Source organism: Motacilla alba, chromosome Z, assembly GCF_015832195.1.
Source record: "Motacilla alba alba isolate MOTALB_02 chromosome Z, Motacilla_alba_V1.0_pri, whole genome shotgun sequence".
In the NCBI taxonomy this organism is placed as follows: Eukaryota; Metazoa; Chordata; class Aves; order Passeriformes; family Motacillidae; genus Motacilla; species Motacilla alba.
This window is the reverse complement of record NC_052046.1, coordinates 37163514-37189715: the sequence shown is the minus strand read 5'-3', so window position 1 is coordinate 37189715 and position 26202 is coordinate 37163514. Positions and strand designations below refer to the sequence as shown.

At 43.4% G+C, this 26202-nt stretch overlaps 1 protein-coding gene and 1 long non-coding RNA gene across 2 annotated transcripts; one reads left to right on the top strand and one right to left on the bottom strand.

Moving 5' to 3' along the window:
• Nucleotides 1-7250: 7250 nt before the first annotated feature.
• LOC119696119 lies at nucleotides 7251-15095 on the bottom strand. The gene is made up of 4 exons (XR_005255493.1): nucleotides 14835-15095; nucleotides 14408-14605; nucleotides 12683-12753; nucleotides 7251-9114 (listed from the first exon to the last, which is right to left on the bottom strand). It is a non-coding gene; the product is annotated as an uncharacterized LOC119696119 (long non-coding RNA).
• A 1911-nt stretch (nucleotides 15096-17006) lies between these two features.
• On the top strand, nucleotides 17007-25795 carry TMEM215 (transmembrane protein 215). The gene has a single exon (XM_038125708.1). The coding sequence runs from the start codon at nucleotides 17335-17337 to the stop codon at nucleotides 18703-18705; it is 1371 nt and encodes a 456-aa protein (XP_037981636.1). The 5' UTR covers nucleotides 17007-17334; the 3' UTR covers nucleotides 18706-25795.
• The last annotated feature ends 407 nt before the right edge of the window (nucleotides 25796-26202 follow it).

Below are 26202 nucleotides of genomic sequence, written 5' to 3'. Positions count from 1 at the left end.
GTGGGCCTCAAAGCAACATGCTCTTGCTGCCAGGATCGGACTGAGACCTGGTCAAAAAAATAGATGCAAAAACATGTTCAAAAGAAAAAGCAGAACAGGCACCACTGCAGCTACTGGCTTTCTATCTCCACTTGCTGTCTGAGATTTTAAACTTTTCTTTTACTACAGATAAACATCAGCCAGCACAGGTGTCACAGGCCTGTTAGGCAATTGGGAAGTAACTAATTACCTCAGTGGGGATGCCCTCTCAGGTATTCAAAACAACATGTGCTGTGTGAGTACAGCGTGCCAGTGCACCTGGCACATTACCTGCTCTGAGACCCTCCCCAACTATAGTAGTTCAAGATCCAGGAGTGAATTGGTTAAATTGGCAGGACAAAGAAGGATGATCACAGGTCTAGGAAGAGCATGATAAAAAGTGTGTGTTACCAGTGTGCTTTTTCTTAGAGGACTGTGAGAATTGGAATCATTCAGGCACACCACATTAGAGTGGTGTGAGGGAATCAGCTCACGCACCACTGAGATGTATTTGTCATTGGGGGAAAGTACAGCAGCTGTCTAGTCATGTACAGTAGCAGTGTGTAACAGTTTTATGCTAAGAATGCCTGAATTAATTGGACCTTTGGGGGAATTGGGAAAGGCAAAGTGTAATTACTAGTTGGAATTTATCCAACTTGAAAAAATCCCAGGTTCTTCCTGGAAAAACATAATGTGACCTTCCATAGTAAAATCCATTGTTAGAAAGGACCCAGGATGCTGGGTTATTATGTCCTATTAAAAGTTATCCAGTGCTGTAAAGAAATTGGTCAAACTCACTTTTCATATATAAGATAGTTGTAAGGGGTTAATCTCATGCAGGCCGGACTGATCAATGAAAAATGCAAATCAATATATACCAATTGACTATCACAGTGACAGAGCTCCTCACACTGATTTATAATGCTCCATGCCTGGCTAAGGTGTGCTTACTAGTTTGTTTGCAGCATGAGAGTTATTTAAAATAAAATAAATAAGCATTAATTTTTTTTATTCCTCTGTCCATCCTGAAGGCAGCTGTAATGTTGTGCACAGAAGCCTATTGAGAAGTGATCTAGAGTTAATGTCAGACTGTGAGCTTCTGAGCAGCCACAATTCTCTATCATTCAGCAAATTTTGCACTAGATGTGATTGGTTTCCTATTTAAATTGAGTTAGTTAAAGAAATATTAAGGTATGGATGAAGTCAAGCCACTATTAGGCTAGTGAGTAATTTAACTAGTAAAAACAAGGCAAGTGAATCAAGCTGAACTGATCATGCCTTTGTGTTTAGACAAAGAGAAAAATGTCCAAACTCAGTCTTGAGACTTACTTTTCAGTAGCAGGTCTCTGCAGGGTCTCTGCAGACAACTCACCTGAAGCACATTGTACTTCAGTTCTGGAGCTGTCCATGCAAACCTATGTAAACCATGAGCTCTCTGAGCTGCATGCATTGTTTGAGAGCCCATCAGCCGCCTGGAACTTTCTGACAGGACTGGCTGGTGCTGAACCTTCTGCCAGAAGCCACTTGGGATCTGATGCAGCTTGTCTACAGCTGACCTACCAGCCCTGGGGTCTTATTGTCTTGTTCAGAAATGAATGCAATGGCAAAGAGCAACTTAGGGCACGCTCTCACTGGAGGAGGTTCTGCTGTTCAGGTAGCAAGAGAACATCTTCCAGAACATCTTCCAGGACACAGTGTCCCACATCTAAGGCGAGTGGGACATTTTTATTATTAGAAAGCTTATTTTTATATTTGCAAGCTTAGAAAGATATATATTAGAAAGATATATATTTGCAAGCTTCCACTGGATCTTTGTACACTTGCTTTGTGGAACTAAAACTCTGATACTATTCCTACTGGCTTTTTTGTCGCATGCTTTTGACAAACACAAACCTGGCAATTAAAATCTTTCTTTAACAAAAACAAAAACAAAAAAACCCCAACAACAACAAAAAAAGGCAACATTTGCAAAAAGGCTACTAAAATTTTTCTTGCTCATTCCCACATATGCACAGGACAAGCTTTTAGATATCATGTGCCTATGGATAGCTGGAAATCATAGAACTCTGATATCAACGCATTACAGTTTTGTGTGGTTAGTGAAAGTTGGGTGTTCCATTTGACACTTCATGTCTCAGATACACATTTAAGAATTTGATCCAGTTAATACACACTTAAGCTTTTATCCACTAACAATCTCCCTGGGACATATAGATTGACAAAGCTGATGACACTGTCCCAAAATTGGCTCTGAAGTGACAGTGGGCAGCTGTTACACAGCTCAATGCTGAAAGCTGATCTGGCTTCATCTGCAGGCAGCCATGGAATTGCCTGCCCTCCAAACATTTCAGCAGAAAGAAAGAGGCATCATAGCCAAAGGAAATGAGAAAGTGATAGGCATAAAAAGTGGAATCAGCTCAAGTGCCACAGACGGTGATGGAATAAGTCTAAACACAGGCACAACTTTGAGGCTTAGCACTGTCTTCCCAGGGCAAGCTTTCACACAAGGAAGCATTTTGGCTCACTCTAAAGAAGAAGTGAAGTGTTTAAAGACATTTCAGGAATACCAGAACAAATGCAGTGTTGGCAGTGGGGGAAATAGCTACCAGTAGCAAAACATTTGCTCTGTTAGCACAGTCATACTGCTGAATTTCGTTCCCTTCCTCTAAGTACATTTGAGACACGCTGGAGAAATAAAAATTTCAGGGGAAGACAGAGAAATTATCTCAGCATCCCTTCACCAAGTCTCCTAGGAACGAATAAAAAGTAGTGGAAGTTCAGCACTGGGTTTTGCAGCACCAATGGTAACAGGGACTAGAAATGCACAGCTGCAACCATGAAGGTAAACTTAGCCCAGCTCTGATCTAGTAGGAGCCATTTTCAAACTCAGGCTAAATGTATGAAGATGAGAGAAATTGCTGCAGCACACTCCTCTGACAGGACACCAGCTCCTGTCTCAGATGATTACCAGTTGTGAGAACAGACATCATCCAAAGAGGAAGCATAATACATGCCTTGTTCCCCCCACCCAAAAAGTAGGCAAAGGGATTTAGTTTCTTCTGGAGCTTTAATGTTACAATGGTCTTGTTCACTAATCAGAGAGAGTCATATCCTGGTCTTCTGAGGTTATTAGTAAAATTTCCATTAAATTTAACAGGCTAGGGACAGGGCCTTTGATCACAGGATGAATCTGTATAATACATGTTGCTGAGGAATGTTTTATCCTGTCTTTGTCCCTCTGACTGATAATATGTTTTGCAGGTAGCACCTGAATAGGAAATGTGGAAAACATCCTGACAGGGATACAAGGTCTGAATGAATGCTAAAACACTACTAGAAACTTAATTTGCTGGAAACAGCAGCCCTGCAAAAAGCCATGGGATAACATGGCAGCTGGTGGCTCCCCTTGGCAGAATAGGATGGGATTTAGGACAGAAGTTCACAAAAGGAAAACCAATGCCCTTCCGAGAGACATAGGATCATACTCTACAGTTTAAGCCCAAGGACTCCATGCCTCGTGGGCTGTTCCCAGTGTGTTTAACAGGAGACTCTGTTATCCCTGAGGATGGCCTTGCCCCTGAAGGGAGCCAGGAATATAGAAGAAACCAAATGCAATGCCTGGGACCCAGGGCAAGAGGGGTCAAAACTGCAGAATGAGGTACAATGTGCTGTTCAGTGTTACTGCTGGGGCTGAGCAAGCCCCTGCAAGGAAAAACATAGCATGGTGGGTTGTGGTCACTTGGTGTTCAGATGTAGCTCATCTACAAGACCTTGCCATGATTTCATGTTCCCATAAAGAATTTATGCTTTGGAAAATTAGCAGCAGATATCAGGTCAGCTTCAGAAGCCAGACAGACTCTCAGGTAATGCAACATGCCATCTGCTAATACACCACCTGCTAATACACCAAAGCACAAAGGACATGTAAGTTTACAACAGGGGGATCTTACGCACAGTGTCCTTAGAAACCACACAATATTCTTGGAAACAGATATTTATTAGTAAATAAAAGATTACAAAAAATACCCAGATAGTTTGAAAAGGAACCTGATGGTTTGAAAAAGAATGACAACTGCAGTTCATCCTGTTGCACCCAGCAGTTGACATGAGCACCCTGGTAGACAGAGTTGTTTTTTGGCAGCCTGAGCTCGGCCAGTGGAGTAGCATGCCAGGTAGAAGTCAACAGAATAGTGGCAATGACCTCAAGAAGGCACCATGAAATGCCCAAAGGGCCACCAGCAAAGGATGGAAGTAATAATTTCATCAGTGTGACACAGGCTGCTTATATAAAGCTACTCCTCAGAAGAAAAAGCTTTAGAACCCCCTGCTTAATAGGGCCCTTGGAGGCTTCTGGCAGGAAGAAATACAAGCTGATAGCAATGAACCTGTGCGAAATGAGTCAAGAGCACGTTTTGTCACATGGCTGTGGCAGAAGAATCTGCTGGGGGAAGTGCACAGTGTGCATTTCAGAGGCAGTTGCATTCAGTCCTTACTGCCTTCTGGCTGTCAGCACTCAGCCTCAACAAGAGCTGCTGGGTACTGCAGCTACCCTGTGTTCCACGGTGCCTTCAGTCTCTGGAAGTGTGTCACCAGCCTCCCAGCCTTGAGCCACGGGGGAAAGCAGCAACAGCCTGAAGGATTAGGAGGCAGAGGGCAGATAGCTACAACAAATGAAATCACACTTGATATTTGCTGTAGCTGCTTGCATCCAAAAAGGCTCAGACAGGGCTGGGGAGGAAATGTTTACACACAGCCAGCCTGCAACAAGGGATAAAAATCATAATGTGTGTGGCTTTGTGGAGCCTCTACAGCGTAGCTCTGTTGCCATGAGACAGGGGAAATGTTCCAAATTCTGGTCACCCAGAATTTCTGGGAGTGAGGGAGGGTGAGGCAAGTATTACAAACAATTAGGTGGTGAGAAATGCAAACTGATAACTCCACTAATACTTTTAGTTTTCACTTCCTATGTGTTATCCTAGACAATAATATAGGGATTTTAGTTTGGGATAGCATTTTAGAAAGAAAAGCATGGAAACACTCTTTTTCATCAACAAACGATGATCTGTGTGCTTCTGGGCAGGTGGCTCTGAATGACTACAGATGACTTGCAGGGGGGCAGCGCCATTCAAAGCAATTTGTCCAATGAAATTATGTATCCAAATCCAAAAGGCAATATCAACCAGACCTGGAAGCAAAATTAACCTCTGAGGCTTTAACGTAAGTTTCTGATGGCGTTTGAAAACAGGGAACTGGTTAGTATCCCCAAGGAAAAAGAAAACAAATTACATGTTGAAATATTCATTTCAAAGAGACCTTCCTAATTAATTCTAGTGACAACAAAAAACCTGATCTCAGTCTTGTGAAGAACTGTATCCTGCTAAAAATCACACAGAGTATTTAGTTGCTGCTGTGGCACCACCCTATTCCCCCGGCAAGCCCTTTCAGCTCATGTTCTTCTCTCTCTTTCCCCACCCAGAGATCCAGTCTTCTTCCCAAGTTGTGCAATCATATGCTATGTAAGCATATGACCTGCCATCTTATGCTGTCATCCACTTAATTTGGAGTCAAATGCTTCACCCTCACAATTGTAATTCGTGAACATGAGGCAGTGCAGAGACAGAAAGGGAAGGTAAAATCCTCCTACACGTTTTCCCATTAGGACAGATTGTGCGGAGAAAACCAAGTTGCTTCTGGGTTCATTTTCCACCCATGTCCCTAATTTGGTCCAGGTTACATCTGGCACTCCTGTAGGTTCCTAAAGACAAACTGTGTTGGTGCTGTTAGGTAGGGTCAAGCTTAACATTTGAAAGTTAAGGTAGAAAGGATGGACACTCCTTCCTGCCTTTTGAGGGCCCTTTCCTGATTTTGTTAGGCTTTGTGGGAGATCCTGTGAAAGCCTTGGAGTTGTACATGTATCAGCATTTTCCATAGTCATGGATGCAGGGATTGTTGGGCTAGCAGGAAGTTTGGTTCCTCAGTCCTCACTGAGGTGCTGAAGCAGACAGCACTGATAACGTGGTGCACTTAGCATCCTTGGTTCTCAGTCTGCAAGCACCACAAATGACTGTGATGGGCAAATCTCACACAGGAGCATCAATTGGCTCCTAAGAACCAGCGCTCACAAGGTCACCTTCAGTTTTCAAAACTTGTTGACTTAGGTTAAGGCAACATCTGGAAACAAATGACACGACACAAAATATCAGAAGGAAGCATATGTTTTGCCTTGATAAAATTAGTGCTCTCTTTGGCAAAATTTTATTGACTTTTGGTGGCTAGGAATTCAAAATGTCTGTTCAAGTTCCTGCTGTTTGCCACACATTAATCTAATGAGTTGCTGCGAACTAACCCATTAGAAAAGCCCTTGTTAAATTGTATCAAAGTAAATGGTTATCTAAAATAGACACCACAGGGAGGTTCTTAATTAGTTTGTTGTCAGCTGGGACTGGAAATGCTTGCAGCAGCATGGCTAATTAATTTCTCATCCTGCCACATGTCAGCTTCCTGTCAAAGCCCAAGGTATGATTCAAAACACACCAATGACTGGTTGCTCCTTTTCAGAGACCATGACAGCGCCAGAGGAGAGTTCCAGATTGGTCTGTGCTTACTTTCCATAGGGAGATGGGTTGTGGGGGTGTCCAAGCCAGGTGACGGTGCCTAGAATAAACTGTCTGTCTAGACAAGGACTCTCTGATGACCATATTCTATTGCTTCAGCTGGACATTGCTTCCTGGATGAAAAATGAAAGTTAGTCTTGGGAGGAGGGCATTTGGAATCAACTGGAAGCCCCAAGGATGTGCTTAGGCAAGGGTCTTTATCCTGTGCCAGGGTGACACTGTACAATTTATGCCCATCTGCTTGTGGTGCAGCAGTCAGGGAAGCGGGAAGCACGCTGGCATCTCCTTTAGTAGTGACCTCTCCTGCAGGCCTTGGGGCTAGACGTCTGACAGCTGTCCTGTTGTAACAGGGCTTCTGGGAATAAGCCAGCTAAAGAGACAGTGCCCACAGACTCCGGTAGCCCAAAATGCCATCAGAGTCTGAGGAACCACTTGCACTTTGCAGGAAGGAGCAAAAAGTTACCAAATTTCTATTACCATGTCTTTCCTACCACCATGCCAATGAAAAATATATTCTTTGGTGGAGTGATTTAAATAGTTTTACACATGCTTTGGACAGTATTTCACTGCAACCTGCAGAGCAAAAAAGGAACCTGCCATGTGGCCTTCTTTGTTGGCTGGAGATCCCTCGACAGAGGATATAGGGCACCTGATGCCTGATACTGGATGTAGAGATGGAGCCTCAACCAGGGAATGGCTGGTGATGGGCTCTGAAGGGCCAGCAATAGTAAACACATTGGGTAAATATTCTCTGGCACCCTCTAAACCTACCATGTCTGGGATATGGTAAGGAAGATCTCTGCTCAAATGGAGCTGCCCCAAATGGCCTGCATTGTCTCTGCTCCAGGAAGAGTGCAGGGGAAATGAGGGTGGGTAGAGGAACAGGTCTGGCTCTTCTGAGCCTTTTCTCAAGGCTTGGTTTGCACCGGCCCCTCAGTATCTGCAGGATGGCAGGAGACCTTCTTCATGTGCTCTGCTCCTCCTCTGCAACATTTGTAGCTCTTTTTACAGCATACTTCCCCGTCCTTCTCGTTTCTTCAGAGACACAGGTCTGTTCCACAGAAAGGGAGTGAAAAGCAGTGTATTTACACCCACGCTTGCAATCAGGAGCCATTTGATATCCCCTGATATCAGCATGCAAGGTTTTTACCAACTCTAAATGTTGCAAGAACTCCAGGTATACAGCAATAAAAACTTTATTACACCCCTACATCAAATGCCTTTGAAACACAAGAACACCCTACTGCATTGAAATGTGTGTAATGCTGGAAAAGTCCTCCCCCATCACTGCCCTTCACACCTTTGTGGTTACACACCTCCTCATGTAGTAAACCCCAGGATCTGGTCTATACATAAAGCATTCCCAGAGCTGTGCTCCCAGCACAATGAACACACAACCCTTCCTTTAAGTACTGCTCCCTGACACAGTACAGTACCATAACTGACTCATGCTTGTTGTCATCTCACCATCTGCGATGGCTTAGTTAGATAATGGATACTTTTGGGTGCAGCTTAAGGGAAAAGGGAACAAGTTCGTAGAAAGCAAATATTACCATCTGTGAAGCTGTCCCCATCAGCTGCCTAATTAGTCCGTAGGGCAAAAAGGTTAATCAAGTACACAGCCACTCTTATCAGTGATGTCTGTTCAAGTCAGTTCTTAATTTTTAGACCATGGGGGCATGCAAGGGCCATGGTGATGCACATGCATTTTTCTTTAGACAACAGAACATCTATTTTTTCCACTCCATCACAGAGGCTTCACCACTACTACCACTTCTATCCCATTCATTGCACTATCCATGGAAGAAAAACAGCAAGATATTCCTAAAAAACATTTCTGCATATTCTCCCCCATAACTCCTCATAGAGGGTACCTTTGGGTACAAACTCAAACACTGTTTCCTCGGAAGGCAGTCTTCAGTAGCATGTTCACCATGTTGGAAGGAAGCCTGGACAGATTTCTGTCACTCCCTGATCTTGGTCTCTGGTGTACCCAAAAAAAAGGAAATTTCACCGTCTATACGTGCTTTGGTCTGATCCCCAGCAGTGCTTATTGCTAGGTATCGATCACTGGGACAGCAGAGCTGGCAGATACCTATCTCACAGCTCACCTCTCTCCCCTGGTCTTTAGAGAGGCCCTGAAAGCTCTTCACAGTGGCCACCAGCAGCAGCTAGCTGGGCTGACTTGAGATGAGATGTCCCCAGATTTGAGTGTCTGTGGCCCCACAGCTGCTGGAGAGCATTGATTGAGAAACCTCCTCGCACATACTCGGCTTGCTGGGTGGCAGATGGTGAAGTAGCAAGTATTTCCCAAAGGCAGCAAGAAGAGGGGCTGCTAGGGAAATGCCTGGGAGTGAGGGGCTACCATGGGATCTCACCAAGCCACTCCTGGTGCCTGCAGCCATGTGATGGCTGATGATATGCTGTAGCAGAAGGTTCAGGGAAGCCATCACCATTTGACAGGTATTAGACAGGCTGCCTCCTGAAAAGAAAGCAGATTTCATGTTACTCAAGAACACAGCTGCCCTGTGACTTATGTGCACACTTAGTGCCCCACTGGATACTTTTCCCCAGAGAATTCCAGGTGTACCATGCAGATTTCACCCCTTCAAAGAGAGATTCTTGCATCCCCATCTCCTGTAAAAAACGCTTTACCTATCTCTCTCCAGTGCCCCTGCACACAGTGATGAGAGAGCACTCAGTGTCATGTCTGTGCATGCACACATGACCACACTTATCCATCATTTTCTCTGCCATAAAAGAATCACAGAATGGTACATGTCGGAAGAAACCTCTGATCAAGCAGAGTCATCTACAGCAGATTGCCCAGGACTGTGTCCAGATGACTTTTGAGTATTTCCAAGGATGGAGACTGCAGTACCCCTCTGGGCAACCCACCCTAGTGTTTGGTCATCCTTACAATGGAAAAGTGTATCCTGAAGTTCAAAAGGAACTTCCCATATTTCTGTTTGTGCCCACTGCCTCTGGTCCTGTCACCGGGCACCACTGGAAGGAGCTCCGCTGTGTCTTCTTTGTGACCTCCCTTCATGCACTCTTACACATTGATGACATCCTTCTGGGCCTTCTTCTCTTCAGGCTAAACAGGTCCAGCTCCCTCAGCCTTTCCTCATAGCAAAGATGCTCCAGTTCTTCAAGCATCCTAATGACCCTTCCACTGAAGGGTCCATTGAAGCGTGGATTCTCTGCAATATGTTCACGGCTCTACTGTATCGAGGAGTGCAGAACTGGACAAAGTACTTTAGGAGATATCCTCACCAGCTCTGCATGAAGGAGCAGGATCACCTCCCAGCTGGCTGTCAATACTCCTTCTAATGCAGCCTGGGACATCATTCTCTTCTTTGCCACAAAGGCACACTGCTGTCTTATGTTCATCTTGGTGTCCCCCAGGACTCCCAGGTCCTATTCTATCAAGCTGCTTTCCAGCTGGGCAATACCTAGCATATATATTTTTTTTCTCCCCAGGTGCAGGATTTGGCATTTCTCCTTGCTGAACTTCATTAGGCTCCTGTTAGCCCATTTCTCAAGGCCATTGATGTCCCTGTGATGGTAACATGACTCTCTGATATCAGCCGCTCCTCCTAGTTTTATGTTCTCTGAAAAATTCCTGATTGTGTTGCTCTGCCTCAACATCCAGATCATTAATGAAGATTGTTGAAGGACCCAGTATTGACCCCTGGGATACACTGCTAGTCACCAGCATTCAGGTAGATGTTGTGCCACCAATCATCAGCATTTGGGTCTGCCCATTCGAGCAGCTTTCAGCCCAGCTCACTGGGCCATACAACAACTAAGCCATACAACAACTGCCACTAACTCACTAAGCCATACAACAACTGCCTGTCTCGGAGGATCTTATGGGAGACAGTGTCAAAGGCCTTCCTGAAGTCCAAGTAGACAGTATCCACACTCCCCTCATCCAGCAGGCCAGTCGCTTCACTGTGAGCTATCAGGTTGATCAAGCATAACTTCCCCCTTTGTGAATCCATGCTGACTGCTTCTGATTATTTTCCTGTCATTCATACGCCTGGAAATATTTTCCTGGATTAGCTAGTACATCTTAGCTGGTGCAGATGTGATATGAAGTAATCATGGGTCAGGCAATCAGGACTGCTATGACAAAGATTTCATTTCTCCTTTCATATCCACAGCATAGGATGATTTTTTAAAAAGACATATTTGCATTGTATAAATGAGCTATAGACTTTGATGATATCCATCCCCATTTAAATTTGCTTCAAGTTTAATTGGCTTGGGAAGTTCCAGTCTTCCAGAGCCTGCAAGGAACATGCATAGCCTTTTGATCAGTTCCCTTAGTTTTATACTAAATTTTCCTAAACAGACAGGAAGGATGTCAGCAAGCTTCACAGAAAGAATTAGTCACTGCAAGTACCCTAATACATGGTCATGATTATGCTTAAAACTGCTTTAAAAGTGTTCCAGCATATCAAAAATTATTAGTTTCTTCTGCAGAGGTAGGTCAAGACAACCTATTTTCCCTTCCTCTTTCTCCACAGACAAGCAACTCAATTAGAGACCCCCTTTAAGAAGTGTTTGCTAAGTTCTCTGGGACAAAGCAAGCTACCCGTTATTCACCATTGTGCATAACACGCAGTACTTGTGGGTGACTCCCCTGAGTTTATTGCATCTTTTGTGAGCAATTTTCGATAGAAGAAATAAAGTATATTTAATCAGAAGTTTCCCAAAGGGAAAGAGCACATCAGGCAGAGCGATGCAGATAGATAAAGCTCCCAGTGAATTATATTGGCTAATTTATTGCCTGATGCCGTGACTCATACAGCAGCCTGTACCTCTTCCACAGCAATCCTGCTAAGTCCCCGAGGTCACCTCAAGACGGATGCATGACTCACTACCAGGGATTCTGAATCCCACTCCTGGTGTGATGGCTCAGTGACAAAACACAAGCCCTTCAGGCATCTGATATTTCTCTTTTGCCCCTTGTTTATTGATCAGATGCTCTCATCAGCAGAGTCCTTCCACATCCGGCCAATTGGCCAGCAAGCAGCAGTCAAGCACAAATGATTGTCTACAAAGAGCAAGACCCAGGGGCTTGAGTGAACAGTCAGAGCCCAAAAACCATCCCTTAGGTGAAATTCTTGTGCTTGAGGATGTGAAGACCCAGAGAACTTTTGAAAGCAGTCCAGAGGCATGGAAGAGGCATGAGACGTGGCTGCACAGACCCCGTAAGAACTAGAAATAAGGTAATCATGGAATGTGAATCTGGGTAAACAACAAACATTTTCAAATAGAGGGAAAAAAATCGTTCAGCAGAGGCATATGAGGATCACAGCACATAGTTGCACATTGCAAAAAAATTGTCAAGTATTTTCTTTTGTATATGGTGCCAAGAAAACACAATGTACAAAAAGGCCTGGAGATGGATATTGCGCATTCAGCATCCACTTTCAGCAAGAAGTACTTGCTGCAGACAGGAAGAACTTTTGTGAAGCAGCTCTTGAGCAGGTTTAAAGTGGCTGCCAGTGACCTCAGCAGAATGACTGACTGTCTCCTCAAGCTGATGGGGTGGCTCAAATATGTGCACAAGTGCATTAGTGTAAAAGCTTGAAACTTGAGTATCCCAATCCACACAGAACTTGCTAGCAAAACAAGTCCCATGTTCCATATCCAAATTACAGACAGGACTTACATGAACCCACACTTAAAAACAGTATCAAGTTTTAGCATTGCCACAGAGCTTGGAAGGTGAAAATTAGAATCTAATTTTACCTATGATGTTATTAAGGGCTTGTGGAGTTCTTGCATAGTATGAGATCTTGTAAGTAAGCCAGCTGTCAATTGTAATGTATTAATTCAAAACTCCATCTGCCAGATCTTTTAATTTTTAGGATATTAAAAATTATGGCACACACACTTTTCCATGGATTTTGCAGTACTGCCTGGTCAGAGAAAGTCTTTGCTCTTGCAAAAGCCATTGACTGAAGCAGATAATCATATCTGCAAAACAGCAGGTTCAAAGAAGGGATTGAGAAAGAAGTACTAGGAAAAATTACCTGTCATTCAACTAGTACCCTTTCCACCATATCCATCTCGGTCCATCATTTTCTGATCTCTATCTTCAAACCTACATAAAAAACCAAAAGCAATGTAATACATCTAAAGCTGCTGGTTACTAAGAAAGGTCAAAGAAAATGTACTCCTCTTCTGTCAAAGAAAATGTACTCCTCTGATGACGCGACTAGAAAACCAGAAACAATGGATGAGACAAGGCTGAGATACTCAGCAACTTTTTTCATTGTCAGTCTCTCTTCCCACACCTCTTGAGTGGATGGACAGCAAGGTGGGGACTGGATGAGAAAAGTGCTTCCTTTCTTAAGAGAGCGGGTTCCTGATCACCTGAGGAACTAGAACATGTATGTCTATGGGATCCACTGAGATGCATCCCAGGAAGTCCTGAGAGAATTAGCTAATGTAGTTGCCAAATCACTCTCCACCGTATTTGCAAAGCCATGGCAGTCAGGAGAAATCCCCAGTGACTGGAATTAGAGAATGAATAGAGTGACTACATCAGTGGACAAGGGAAGGACTATGAATGTCATTTATCTCCTGTAAAGCTTTTGACATAGTCCCTTACAGCATCCTGCTCTTTACATTGGAGAGAGATGGATCTGATGAGTGGACTTTAGATGGATAAGGAATTAGTTGGACTGTCACATTCGGAGGGTCAACAGCTCAGAGTCCCAACAAGCATCAGTGACAAGAGATGTCCCTCAGGGGTTGGTATTGGGATCAGTGTTATTTAATATCTCATTAATGACATAGACCAGGGTATTGCATGCACCCTCCGGAAAATTGCAGATGACACCAAGGTAAGTGGTGTGGTTGACACTTCTGTAGGATAGGATGTCATGCAGGGGAATGTGGACAAGATGGAGAAGTAGGCCCATGGGAATCTCATGAGGTTCAACAATTCTCTCAGCGTTTCATTGTAGGAAAGATGCTCCATTCATCTTTCCATGATGCTCCATACATCAATCATTTTGGTGGCCCTACTCCTTACTCACTCCATAACATCCATGTTCTTCCTGTGCAGGGACCCCAGAGCTGGATGCAGGGTTCCAGGTGGGCTCTCACTGGAGCAAAGCAGAGGAACAGAATTTCCTCCCTCCCCTGCTGCCCACGCTCCTTTGGCTGCAGCCCAGGACACGTTTGGCTTTCTGGGCTGTGAATGCTCATGACCAGGTCATGTCCAGCCTCTCACCCACCAGCACCCCCCAGTCCTGCTCACAGGGCTGCTCTCGATCTGTTCACAGCTTGTGTTGATATTGGGGGTTGCCCCAACCCAGGTGCAGCACCTTAAGCTTAGTCCAGTTAAACCTCATGAGATTCCTATGGGCTCACTTCTAAAACTTGTCCAAGTCCCTCTGGATGGCATCCTGGCCTTGAGTGATGTCAACCACTCAAACCACTCAAAGCAGGTTGGCTGCAAACCTGCCAATGGCTCTCTATTACTGAGGAAGACAATAAACAGTACTTGTCCTGATGCAGATCCCTAAGGGACACCTTAGGGATCTATCTATTACCAATCTTCATGTGAAGATTGAGCTGTTGACCATTACCCTCTGGGAATGACTGTTCAACTAATTCCTTAGCCACTGAACAGCCCACCCATCAAATCCTTCTCTAGACAATTTAGAGAGCTACTGGGTAGCTTTTAATAGGAAATGTCAGTCCAGGGAGGCTGAGAGATCAGTGGTTCCCACAGTTCTCTTTCCTACCTTTTTTAAAGGTGGGTCCAATATTTCTGCTCTTCTTAGTAACCTGGGTCTTCACCTGACTGCCCGGACTTTTTAAGTACCATGCAGATTGGCTTGGCAACTATGTAATCTAATTCCTTTGGGACTCAGAGAAGCATCTGTCACAGTTTAACTCCAGCCAGCAGCCAAGCCCAGCAGCCGCTCACTCACCGCCCACAACTGGAATTGGAGAGAGAATCAGAAGCATAAAGGGTAGAAAAGTCATAGGTCGAATTATAGACAGTTTAGTAGGGACACTAAAGTCCATTCACGCAAGCAAATCAAAACAAGGAATTATTTCACTGCTTCCCATGGGCATGCAGGTGTTCAGCCATCTCCAGGAGAGCAGGACCCCATCACACCGGACAGTGACCTAGGCAGACAAACATCATCACTCCAAATGTCCCACCTTTCCTCCTTCTTTGCCCCACTTTATGTCCTGAGCATGATGGTCTGGAAATCCCTTTGGTCAGTTTGGGTCACCTGTCCCAGCTGTGTCTCCTCTCGACCTCTCATGCACCCCCATCTTCCTCAGCAGTGTGCAAGAACAAAAAGCAGAAAAGGCCTTGCATCAGTGTAAGCCCTGCTGAGCAATAACAAAAACATCTCTGTATTATCAGCCCTGTGTTCAGCACAAGTACAGAATATAGCTCCATACCAGCCACTGTGAAGAAAATTAACTCTACCCCAGACAAAATCAGCACAGCATCTCTTCAGATCCCATAGACACATATGTTCAGGTTCTTCAGGTGATCACAACCCTGATCTATTACAGTAGAGAGCACTTTTTTCCTTCAATCCCCATCCTGCTGCCCATCCACTCAAGAGAGGGAAAGAGAGGTTGCCATTGAAAACTGAGGTAAAAATGTGGTTGAGTACCTAATTTTTGTGTACAGCACCGGAACAGAAACATACTTCACCTCAAAGGAGTAATTTTTCTTCTCTAGTTATGAACAGGATAGAAAATGCAACCATTTGCATTGTTGCTCAGTTGTGTTAAGTGGCACTTGCTGATCTCTTGATTTCTAGCTTGGGAAGACAATTTTAACAATTGTAGCATGCTTTCCTGGAACTGGGTGATTGTTTTCCCTTTTCTATCCTCTCCTGCTGGAAGCATGCAATCTTGTCTTGAAATCACTCACAAAGGGACAAATTGAAGACATTTAGTTCCACCTTTGTCCTGACATTTTCTGTGCTTTTCTGTCCACTAACAGCTTTCTGTTCCAAAGTAGATGTTCCCTCTTCCATCTCAGTAAGCCTGTCGCTTAAATTTGAAGGGCCATTTTTACTCCTGTTAGATATTCTGACATGTACTTCAACTGTTGCAGCAATTTTCCCCTCCACAAATGCCACTAATATTTACATTTCTGTGTCCTTTTTCTATCTCTGAAGGACTGTTGATGAGTACAGCTTAAGGTAATTGCTTTTCCTAGGCATTATAATTTGTTTTTTCAACAAAATAACAATATCCAATTTTTTGAAAAACTATCCAAATGCACTAGGGGAGTTGAAGGAAGGTCAGCTTTAGTTACCAACATACTCACAACTTCATAACTCATACTTTATAACATTTTAGTTATGTGGGACAGACTTGCTGAAGGTTAATCACTTCCTTTTATCCAGAATCTAGCTGATGGATAAAAAAAAAAAAAAAAGACATTATTCATTCCAACGTGAGGACATTAAAGCTGTGTCTCTGAATAACAGCAGATGGAAAGAAACAGCAAATTTTTGCTCTGGAAAATAGCAGCTGAGAACGCTACTGTCATTTCTCATACTACTAAATCCTGTACAGTGGCAAAAGTAGAAGTTAACTTGTGCTGGCTGGAGGGTTTTGAATTTTAAAACTTTCAGTCAAGAAAGGTATTTCTAACAGAGTCCAAAACATTCCTGTTTCAGCCCACTCTGCAACAGGTGAGAGGTTCAGTGTGAATTTTACTGGACAATTTTCAGTTTTCTGGAGGAAAAGTTGAAACAATTATCGTGGTCATTACAAACTTTTAATCTCAAACCCAGGCCATTGCCACTGACTTAAAAACTCTCCTCACTGCATACTTCTACTCCCATTTACTCATCCTTCAAATGAAACAGTAAATACTATAACTTGACACCCCATTTACAAAGTGTCCTGTAAGGCAGGAGTTGTTCCCATTTACAAAATTATATTCTTGGACTTGCTCTCTGTAAGGCAAGCTTGAAATCTACAACACAGAGGCACTCTGTTGATGTTGTACTGTAGGGAGGGTAAATAAAACCCATGCTTTTCATGACCTGAGAAACATCTGAGTGTTTTCTAAACTGGCTTTTCTGAGCTTTCCAAGTTTGTAGTATGAGGAAAATGAATCATGTTAATGGGAAAACTTAAAGAAACCTTGGTTTCAAAATTTTAGTTCAGTTCTTTTCTGCTGCCTTAACTTTCTTGGAAGCTTTCTGGTATCATGCCTTTTTGTCTCCCAGTATCTCTGCACCAGGTGAAAGCATTTAGTCTTTTGTATCACTAGCAACCTGCCTGAAGATGCTGCTGCCTTTCCACATCCCCACCTGTTTGAGATCCTTTTCTGTACTCATTCAGCTGGTGGTGCTTACTTCAAATTACCATCACCGAAGCGCATCAAATCACAGGGACAGAACGTCACCATCACAGTCGGCAGGCCATGGATACCAAGGGACCCCAACATCTATGTTCATTCTTGGGGAGGGAATAACATCAGGAGAGGCTTTATCCCTAAGGGCCACTTTCAGGATGAAATCCAGCTACCGCAGAGCATCTCCTGAAGCCTTGCTCTCCACAGGTGCCTAACTCAGGAGAAGACTCGGGGCAGGACTGCTGTCTGCCCAGGAGACAATTTATTTCACAAGCCCCGTCCACACCGAAGAAGACGCTTTAGGTGTGGGGGCCCGTGCGGAGGATGCACATGCCGGCTTCCCGAGGAAGGACGCCCGTCGGGGGTCTTCTCCCCATCGCCCAAGAGGGAAAGGCTGCCCGGGGTGGCGGCAGCAGCCGGCCAAGCAGCGGTGGCCATCAGGTAGGGGCAAGCCCGCCGAGACCCCGCGCCGGCCCCGCAGCATCCCGCGCCGGGCGGTGCGCGTACTCACGGCTGTGCGGGGCTCCGGTGGAGCCGGGTGAGGACGAGGAGGAGGAGGCGGAGACCGGGCAGGTGAAACCTCGCGGCAGCTGTCTCCCCGGCCGCTGCTGCTGGAAGCCGCCCGGTCTCTCTACCCCCGGCCTTCGGCAGGGCTTGAGCCCCCTGTGCCCGCCGCCAGCGTGGGAGGGCGCGGCGGGGCTACAGGCGGGGGAGCCGCTCCGACCGGCTCCGGGGAGCGAGGGAACGAGCGAGGGAGGGAGGGAGCGAGGGAGGAGGCAGGAGGCAGGACAGCTCCCGGCCCCGGCCCGCCCTCCGTCTGCGGCTCCACCGAGGGGAAGCCGAGCGGCGCCGGCTGTCGGGGTACTCCGTGCCTCACTGCCTGGGAAACTTCGGAAGCTTGCCGGGGAGCGTCTGTCCCCTGCCCCGAGGGGCGCTCCGGTGGAGGGAAGTGTCCCCGTGCGCACCAGCTGGATGGCGCGGACCCTGAGACCCGACGACATCAACCCCCGGACGGGGCTCGTGGTGGCTCTGGTCAGCGTCTTTCTGGTGTTCGGCTTCATGTTCACCGTGTCTGGCATCAAGGGAGAGACCCTGGGAGACATCCCGCTGCTGGCCATCGGGCCGGCCATCTGCCTGCCGGGCATCGCCGCCATTGCCCTCACCAGAAAGACCGACGGCTGCACCAAATGTCCCGAGAACATGCGCCCATGCTGTAAGGAAGTCAAGGACCGGGATGTCATGGAGCTGCTAAGGACCCCCTCGGACCTGGAGTCTGGCAAGGGAAGTTGTGACGAGCTGGCCAGGAAAGCTTACCGCAAGGACAGGAGAGGGCTGAGGGGAGAGGACACCGTGTTCATCTGCACCACCGGCACCGCCGCAGCTGCCACGGCAGAGTGTAAGAGCCCCACCAAAAAGGTGGAGCAGGAGGAGATGCTGAAATACCTGGAGAGCTGTTACCCAGAGATGCCAGAGAATGTGTTCGTGGGAGATGGCTCCACATACAGTGCCTTGGAGAAGAAGAGCTCTTCTCCCAGCAGGGACAGCACTCCTTGCCCTGACATTGAAGACAACATTTTTGTGGCTCCTAAAGATAGTATCATTGTCTGCTCTTACAAGGAAAACAGCCCTTATGACAGGTACTGTTGTTACATAAACCCCACCGGAGTCAATTCAGACCAGGAGACCATTGTGTGAAAGATGCATACTTTATGTATATGTATGTATACAAAAACTGCAACTTCAACTTCTTGATAGGGGATAATATAGCTGACTGCATGGGACAATCCTGATACTATTGCAATTTAAAGTGGTATGTGACTGATACTCAAACCTTTTGTGCCTGAAGTACGCTTTCTGTAAGTAAACAAGCATGTTTAAAGGTTAAAGAATTCAATTTTTCTTTTTTGAAAAAAAAGAAATTTAATTTTAATTTTATTTTCTCCCTTTCCCTCCCCTTTGTTTTCCTGCTGCCTGTTGTACCCAAGCCTGTAGGCACACTGGCAGGAGGGCGGCAGTGGCTGTCAGCTGAGATCAAGAGCTGAGTGAAACTCTGGAGTTGTCTATAGGAAAGAATGTGGTGCTCTATGGCTGAATAAGTTTCTGAAATACTTCATTTTGGGAGGGATTGAGAGATGTCAGCATGAACTCTAATAGCTGCCTGATGTCAGGGAGTGTAGAAATCATTTGTCTCCCTTTGTCCTTGCTGGATTTTATTTTTCTTTGTGTCAAGGAATAGATGTCCTGACCTCATGGGCTCTTCTGAAAGTCTCCTAGGAACCATACAGGCTCAGGAGAGTTTTCAAAGACTAACCCATCATCAATAGCATGAACATAGATGTGTTAGCTTAATTTTTCCACTGGTCTAGAGTTCACTGGAATATTTCTAATGCTTTTGGATTTTAGAGACATACTTGACAAGGAGAATGTAACATGAACACGGCACAGTTCTTGCAGAGACTAGGAGCAGATGTCAGTGAACTCAGGTCTTTAAAATATATTTCAGTACCTCAAAAATCACTTCAGGAATAGACTTCTGTGAGTTATGTTCTGAGTGGGATCTGACTCTTCTGAAAATGCCATTTTCTTGTGCCTTTTCTAAAATGCCAGATATTTCTGTAAGGGGGATGCATGGTGACAGTCCACTCAGGGGTCTCAAAGCCATGCCTTGCTGGGTGAAGGGAACAGAGGACCTGACTGACAGATGTTTTTTTTCACAGCTTATGAATACATAGCGAGAAAATGTGACATGGGTAATGAAGATTAACCATTCAAATTCAGAGCCTGCAGTATACATATTGAAATACAAAGCTGGCTATTCTGTCCAACACTAAGTTGCATGTTCCATGCTGTGCATAAACATCTTACCTGACCTCTGGGGTGTACTGAACAGAGATGTGGTGTAACACAATGTGCATGCTAAGCAGCTACTCCAAGTGTTCAGGTCTTAGGGTAACAGCTGCTAAAGCACAGAGTAATTTGCTAAGCTCTCATAAAGCCCCAGTTCCTATAAGCAAACTCCCAGAACACCAAAAAAGTTCCTGTGTGATGAAAGTCTTAATAGCTGCTCCTACTTAGATGGTTTTTGTCAGTCATAGGTTGGACCAGAGAAATGTATTGAGTTATCACAGTAGAAAATAAGAAAAACAGCCTTTCATTTGTAACAACCTGAGATGTTGTATAGAAAATTAAAAGGAATTTTGCACTCAAATGAAGCTTTCCATGCCCATGGAATTGTTTGGAAAGTGAATGTAAATTTTATACATATACTTATGTGTGTATTTGTTTGTTGAGAAACTTATGTCAAATTGTAACAGACAGTGAGTCTCTGAACATGTTTCTAGAAGAAGGAAACAATTTTCTGGCTTACTTGGTGTATTTCAGACCAAACGAGATGTTAACCCTTCAGCCAGGCTTTGGTGGGGCATCTGGATACTACTATGATAAATTCAAAAAACACTAGCTAGTCGAAGTCAGGCAAAAACTCTGAGTAGGTGGTTACAGGCAGCTGTGCTGCTCAGGCATGCAGCAACAGTACTGTGGTAATAAATGAACACCTGCACTCTGTGCAGCCCAGGTTTTATCCAATGAGCAAAGGAATTCCACAAAAACAGACCCTCTCGCTGACACGTTCAACTTCCACATAAAAGCCTTCAATTGTTGTCAGCAGCTTGCCGCCTGCTTAGGCTTAGTCACTGCAGGACCTGATTCTGCAATGTGAAGAGCAAGTCTTTAATGGCACCAGGAAGTCTTATTTCATGACCTGTGAAGCAAACAGCTAAAATACTGCTGATGAATGTGATGACAAACAGGGTCTTTTGCTTTCTGCTTCTAAGCAGAGCAGGTGAGGGTTCTCATTGTGTGCCCAGGGGTGCTCAGCATCCCTGCAGATCAGACCCACCATGAGAAAACAGGCTACTGGGTCCTGCCTGCTGCCTTTGACAGGGTTGTGAGTAATCCCTTGCCTTGCATAAGAGAGCAAGGCATCAGCGTGCTGGGAACCTAGATTTGTACAGTTCTGCAAATATATATAGCAAGAAGTCAAGTTTTTCCATTTTGTCTAGAATTACATGTTCTCTGTCAAAAGTTACATGGGCTTTTTCAAGACAAGACAGCAAACTCTAGTGACAAATGGAATAGTAAATATATAATTTGATATACAGTCATACAGATCTGAGTCATGTGCTTTATTCCATTTGTAGTGTAAAAAAGGAATGCTTGTATTCAAGCAATGTTTAAAGGGATTGAAAACTTCTCACAATATAAAAAGAGGTAAAAAAATGTGTTTAAAATTTGATATTTACAGGCAATGTCATCCCTCTATTCATTCAGCTAAGATTTCACAATAAAATACAACTTTAGGTAATATTTTTAGGCTAATATACCATAATCCTCTAGATTTGTTTATTGAAAGTGTGATAATTTGAAATCAGAGAAATAAATTAGTACTGTCTCTGAAATCTCTTTATTTTTCCTTTTTGTTTCCTCCTAGTTTAATAGAGGATGAAATGGAAATTGATAAATTTGGCCATTAAAAATATGAATTTTAAAATTTGAAAATGAAAGGGGTTTAGATTTTTTTGTTTGTTGGGGGGGTTAGGTATTAAGGTTTGGGTTTTGTTTGGTTTTGTTGTTTTAGGGGTTTCATGATTCTCTTGGTTTGAGGTAATTTTTATAATGAAGTGACCTTTTTATAGTTTTGCCAGTAGAAATCTAATGCATATTTGATCACAAACATCATGTCAGCATTTTCAAATTTTTTATGCAGACATCACACCCAGATCAGAGAACACCTGGGACTTTATTTTCATTCAGCTTATGTGGACACTAGAACTTGTGGTACCAGTGCTGATCTTAGAACAAGCAGGAATAATCACTTTGCTTTTCAGAGGCAGCTTCTAGTCTGAATTTGGTTTTGGGATACCACAGCTTGGGGTGTGATTCCAAGCTGTGACCAGAGATGAGAGCTTCTTTCTGTTCTTGCTACATTAAAAAACCTCTGGGTCAGAGTCCCACTTCTTTCCTTAATGCTCTCTTCCAAACAATGCATGAAGTTGTGGGGCGCTCAGTTTGGGGGATAAATATCTTGGGGGATAAATGTCTTGTGAACCACATGTTGCTTAGTCCTAAAGTGGCAGGGTGTGTAGAGCATTTAATGGAAAATAGTAGTTTGGACATTTAGAGAAGTTTCCTAAGATATATAAACTTTCTTTTTGGAATAGCATTTATCATAGTGCTACAGTGTAGTCTATCTTCTTTTAAGAGACAATATGATATGCAGATCAACAAAAAGCAATTTTGTGTTGCCTTGTTTAAACTTCTGTTGTCATAAGTAGCATTGTTACAGTCATGCAAGCTGATCACTGCAGAGTCTTTACAAGACAATTTGAAATTTCAATCAGTATGCACTTTGTCCTCCTGAGTGCAAAACAATAGCTGGTCATTTCAGCCTGGAACTGCATAAGCAAGAGGTGAATGTGCTCAGAGTATGTATCCCTCTGGACTATGTTGTATTCTTGATCTGCATTCTGTAGAAATGTCATACTCTTGCAGAGGCAATTCCTCCCCCTCTGATCCAAACTCTCTGCAGTCTTGGCTCCAGTAACTATTTATTATCTTGTAATTTAGTGGAGTAAAAGCTACTGTGACCCCCTCTCACTATATCTGCTGCTACATACCAGACTTCGCGCAGTGAGCTCCTGCGTTTGGCCAGGGTGGTAGAATTTGACACTACATCATCCATCCAATCTAAGCTGTTATGCTGAGACATTCAGTTATACTGTCAGTTCTTGCAGCACGAGCTTGGGATTTTGCCATAGGTCAGAAGTGGGTTACTGTCAGGCCACCAAGCACTGCCAATCTCATTTTCATGTGTGTGTGGGGACTAACCTATTTACTTGCAGAGCACAATCAGCACACAAGACCTTGACTCTCAGTATGATGCCGGTAAAGTCATGGCATAGGAAACCTTTGAGTCCTGAAAGGTTTCTGTCGATGCTTCTAATATAAATTGTATTAAAACTTGTAGAGGAGTTTCCTAATATATAGTCTAGAAGTGCTGTCTTGACATATGGCACGGGGCATCAGCTGCAAAGCAGCTCATGCTGAGCCTGTTTCCACTCTGCAGCCAGTCTGAACATACAGTCCCTACAGGGAGGGCTGTCAGCTGGTTTGTTACTTCTCTGGTGGTATGGGCTCTTTCATGTCTGTAAACCACAGAGAGAGTGGATTGAGAAGTCACTTTTCATGCACCCTGGCAAACTTTCATAGGTAAGCATTACTTTTAATTTAGCAGTCCTATAGGTGCTAGAATTCCAGATGCTATATTGTCTTTACCAGACATGGAGATTCAGCTTTCATTAGTTTTCAAATCTTTGTGTGTTTTGTGTTCAGAACAGTTGCATGGATTAGGCTTGTGTCAGATACACAGAAATGTTTATGCTTGATGGTTTTACTTACACCCTGGAAAAAAGCTGCACCCTGGATGGGTGTGTGTATATATGCTACACATTAGTCTGCAAGGGCAGGAAACAGAATGCACAATCATAACACCATAGTAATTTCAGATCTCCTCAGAGGTGTTTTTCCAACACCTTACACAGCTTTTTTTGCTGAAGTCTATTGCTGCAATTTAAAATTCTTTCAGTTGTTTAGGAGAAAAAACTTCTTCTAAGAACAACTCTGTTGTGGCTTTTTAAGAACACACAGTTCTTCCAACAGAGTTAAGATATTCCTTGTCTGTGTTTCAGTATGGCCCCTGTGAATTCCTGGAAATTGAAATCTGATTTTTTCCAGTGCTTTGCATAAAGCATTTCCCCAAACCACTGGTAAATGCTCTGAACCTTTAGTCAATTCTGAAAGATGCATTTCTAGCATTTTTTTTCAACCTAAAGGGTCCTTTTCAGTCCTCAGGGGGTGAAAAAAGGGTTAAACACTTTGAAAATTTGGCTCTCTACATGTTCTAGTGAGAGTAGAACAGAAGAGGTCTTCATAAAAGCAAAAGGGACCAAAAAGGCATCACACACAATATTTCATTACTTTGTCAGGTTTACTGTGTTGAATTCTGGTCACAAAAACAGTATGAGTATGTTTAGTGCACTGTTCTTGTGTGTATTGTATCTTTGGTAGCTTACCCAGATGGCTCCTCAAGAAGGAACAGAGAATATTTTCCTGCCTGAAGGCATGATACAAGAACTACAGGAAAAAAATTACCATGTAGTGGGGATCCGATTTGAGATTTCATCAAAACACTTATTTTCACACCACTGTGTTTTAGTATGAAATTCAGTAATATTCAGCAATTGTGCACAGTCATGAACATAAGAATGCTCCTATACTAGCTTCATATTTGGCACTCTTGGTAAGAGGTACTTATTTTGTTGCTGTTGAAATCCAAGGCAAATTTCGCAAAGGTGTAACACTAAACATTTGATGTGGAGCTTCTAGATCAGACTTAGTGCTGTATGAAAACTGTTGAATCCAGTCTTTGCAATTTAGTTCCAAAAGGGATTGCATATGTATTTAAGACATAGTGCAGTGTAAAGATGGTGTACAAATAAGAAGGTAGGGTGGGTTGTTTCCCTGTGTGAACCAGAGGACTGTGGTTACTATGCTGTGGGACATTAAATAATACCATGTAGACTTATGGATGTTCTTTGCAACGTTTCAGTCATTAGGGTTCCTACACAAAGAAATTCTAAACACCCACTCTATCACATTTCAAAGTCTGGTTGTTTTACATCTCTATATCTGAAAATGCATTTAAATTTAAAACCAAATTTACATTAGGAGGAAAGGCAATTTTCCCATATTTTATTTGGAGAGAACATTTTACTGCAAAATATTTTATCTTTGAATTCCAACTTAGAATGTATAAAATTGTGCAATGCAATGTTTTATACTGTAGTAGGGAAGAATTGGGAGAGGAATTAGGAGGACAAAGTGCTCATTATCTGAAAGGCAGATGGTACTCAGCTGGAGCATAAGCAGAACAATCTTGCACAGCCTTGTCTTTTTACAGGTTTGAAAGGACAGCCCCAGAAAGACACTCTTAAAAAAACCAAAGATTTCTACTTTTGAGGTCAATTCAGATGGAAAGGGCTATTAGTAATTTTTAGGGGTCTGAGTAGGTGGGAGAGATGTTCTACAAGCTGGGAAATCTCATTCTAATCAAGTATTTATCTTAAAGAGACACTGTATCTTTGACTGCACAGTCAGGCTCAACACTCATTTTATGCCCCTGTGTTGTTTGCAAAGGACATCTGATTTCACTTCCCTTTTATTTAAACAAAATAATTTATTTCATTTGACTAATTAGCTGTACAAGGAAGCAGATAAGTTTTCTGTTTGCAAAAAAAAAAAAAAAAAAAAAAAAAAAAAGAACCTTGGAATTGGGTTTCCCCCCCCTCCCAACAAGTTAAGTAAAATATGTTTGCTACCTAATCTAGGGGATAAAGAATAACTTCTGGTGGCAAAACACAGTCTTTTCCAATGCCCATGGTTTGAATAAAATCTAGGAAGTTTTACACTTGGAAATACATTAATGAATTTTTGGCTTTACTTGTTGTGATTTTTTAAAATATTGTCATTATTCAGTCTGTTCCTCAATATTCAAGTTGAAACAATATAGTGAAGGTTTATCAATCTAATAAAAGACTTTCGGAAGTCAGTTTTTGTGTTGTGTGATTTTTTTTAAATGTTCCTGCCTGCATTCTCACTGCCAGGTAGATGTAGCTGTAATAAGCAATAATCAGAATGCACAATCTTTCCAATAAAATCACCACATTGTGAATAGAGTCTTAGTATCCTCTGCATTATCTTGCATGACTAGAAAATGAATGGCCACTGTGAAGTGATCTATAAAGTACATATCACCTTCACTTCTTCAGCTCTATTATTGCAATTGCTTTCCCATTTTCTGACATGGATAAAATCATGAAGAAAAGGAAGAACACATCACATATTTCTAGTATATAGTGCCAATTTAGAAAAGAATGCATGCTAGATTAGCTGACTAGTTCCAAATCTGGGATGTGAATCTCTGTGGATTTAAAGCATCTCACAGATGAGCACTGTGATGGATATCATACTTCAGTTTTACAGGCTGGTAAATGCTTTCCTGCATCTGAAATATGGCCATTGTCATTGACTACGTCTGTCAAAATGCCTGAGATTAATCTTAAAGTACTTGTCAGT

What these genes read in the sequence shown, in the direction of transcription:
- TMEM215 (XM_038125708.1), top strand. Translation starts at nt 17,335, where the DNA reads ATGCACATGCCGGCTTCCCGAGGAAGGACGCCCGTCGGGGGTCTTCTC.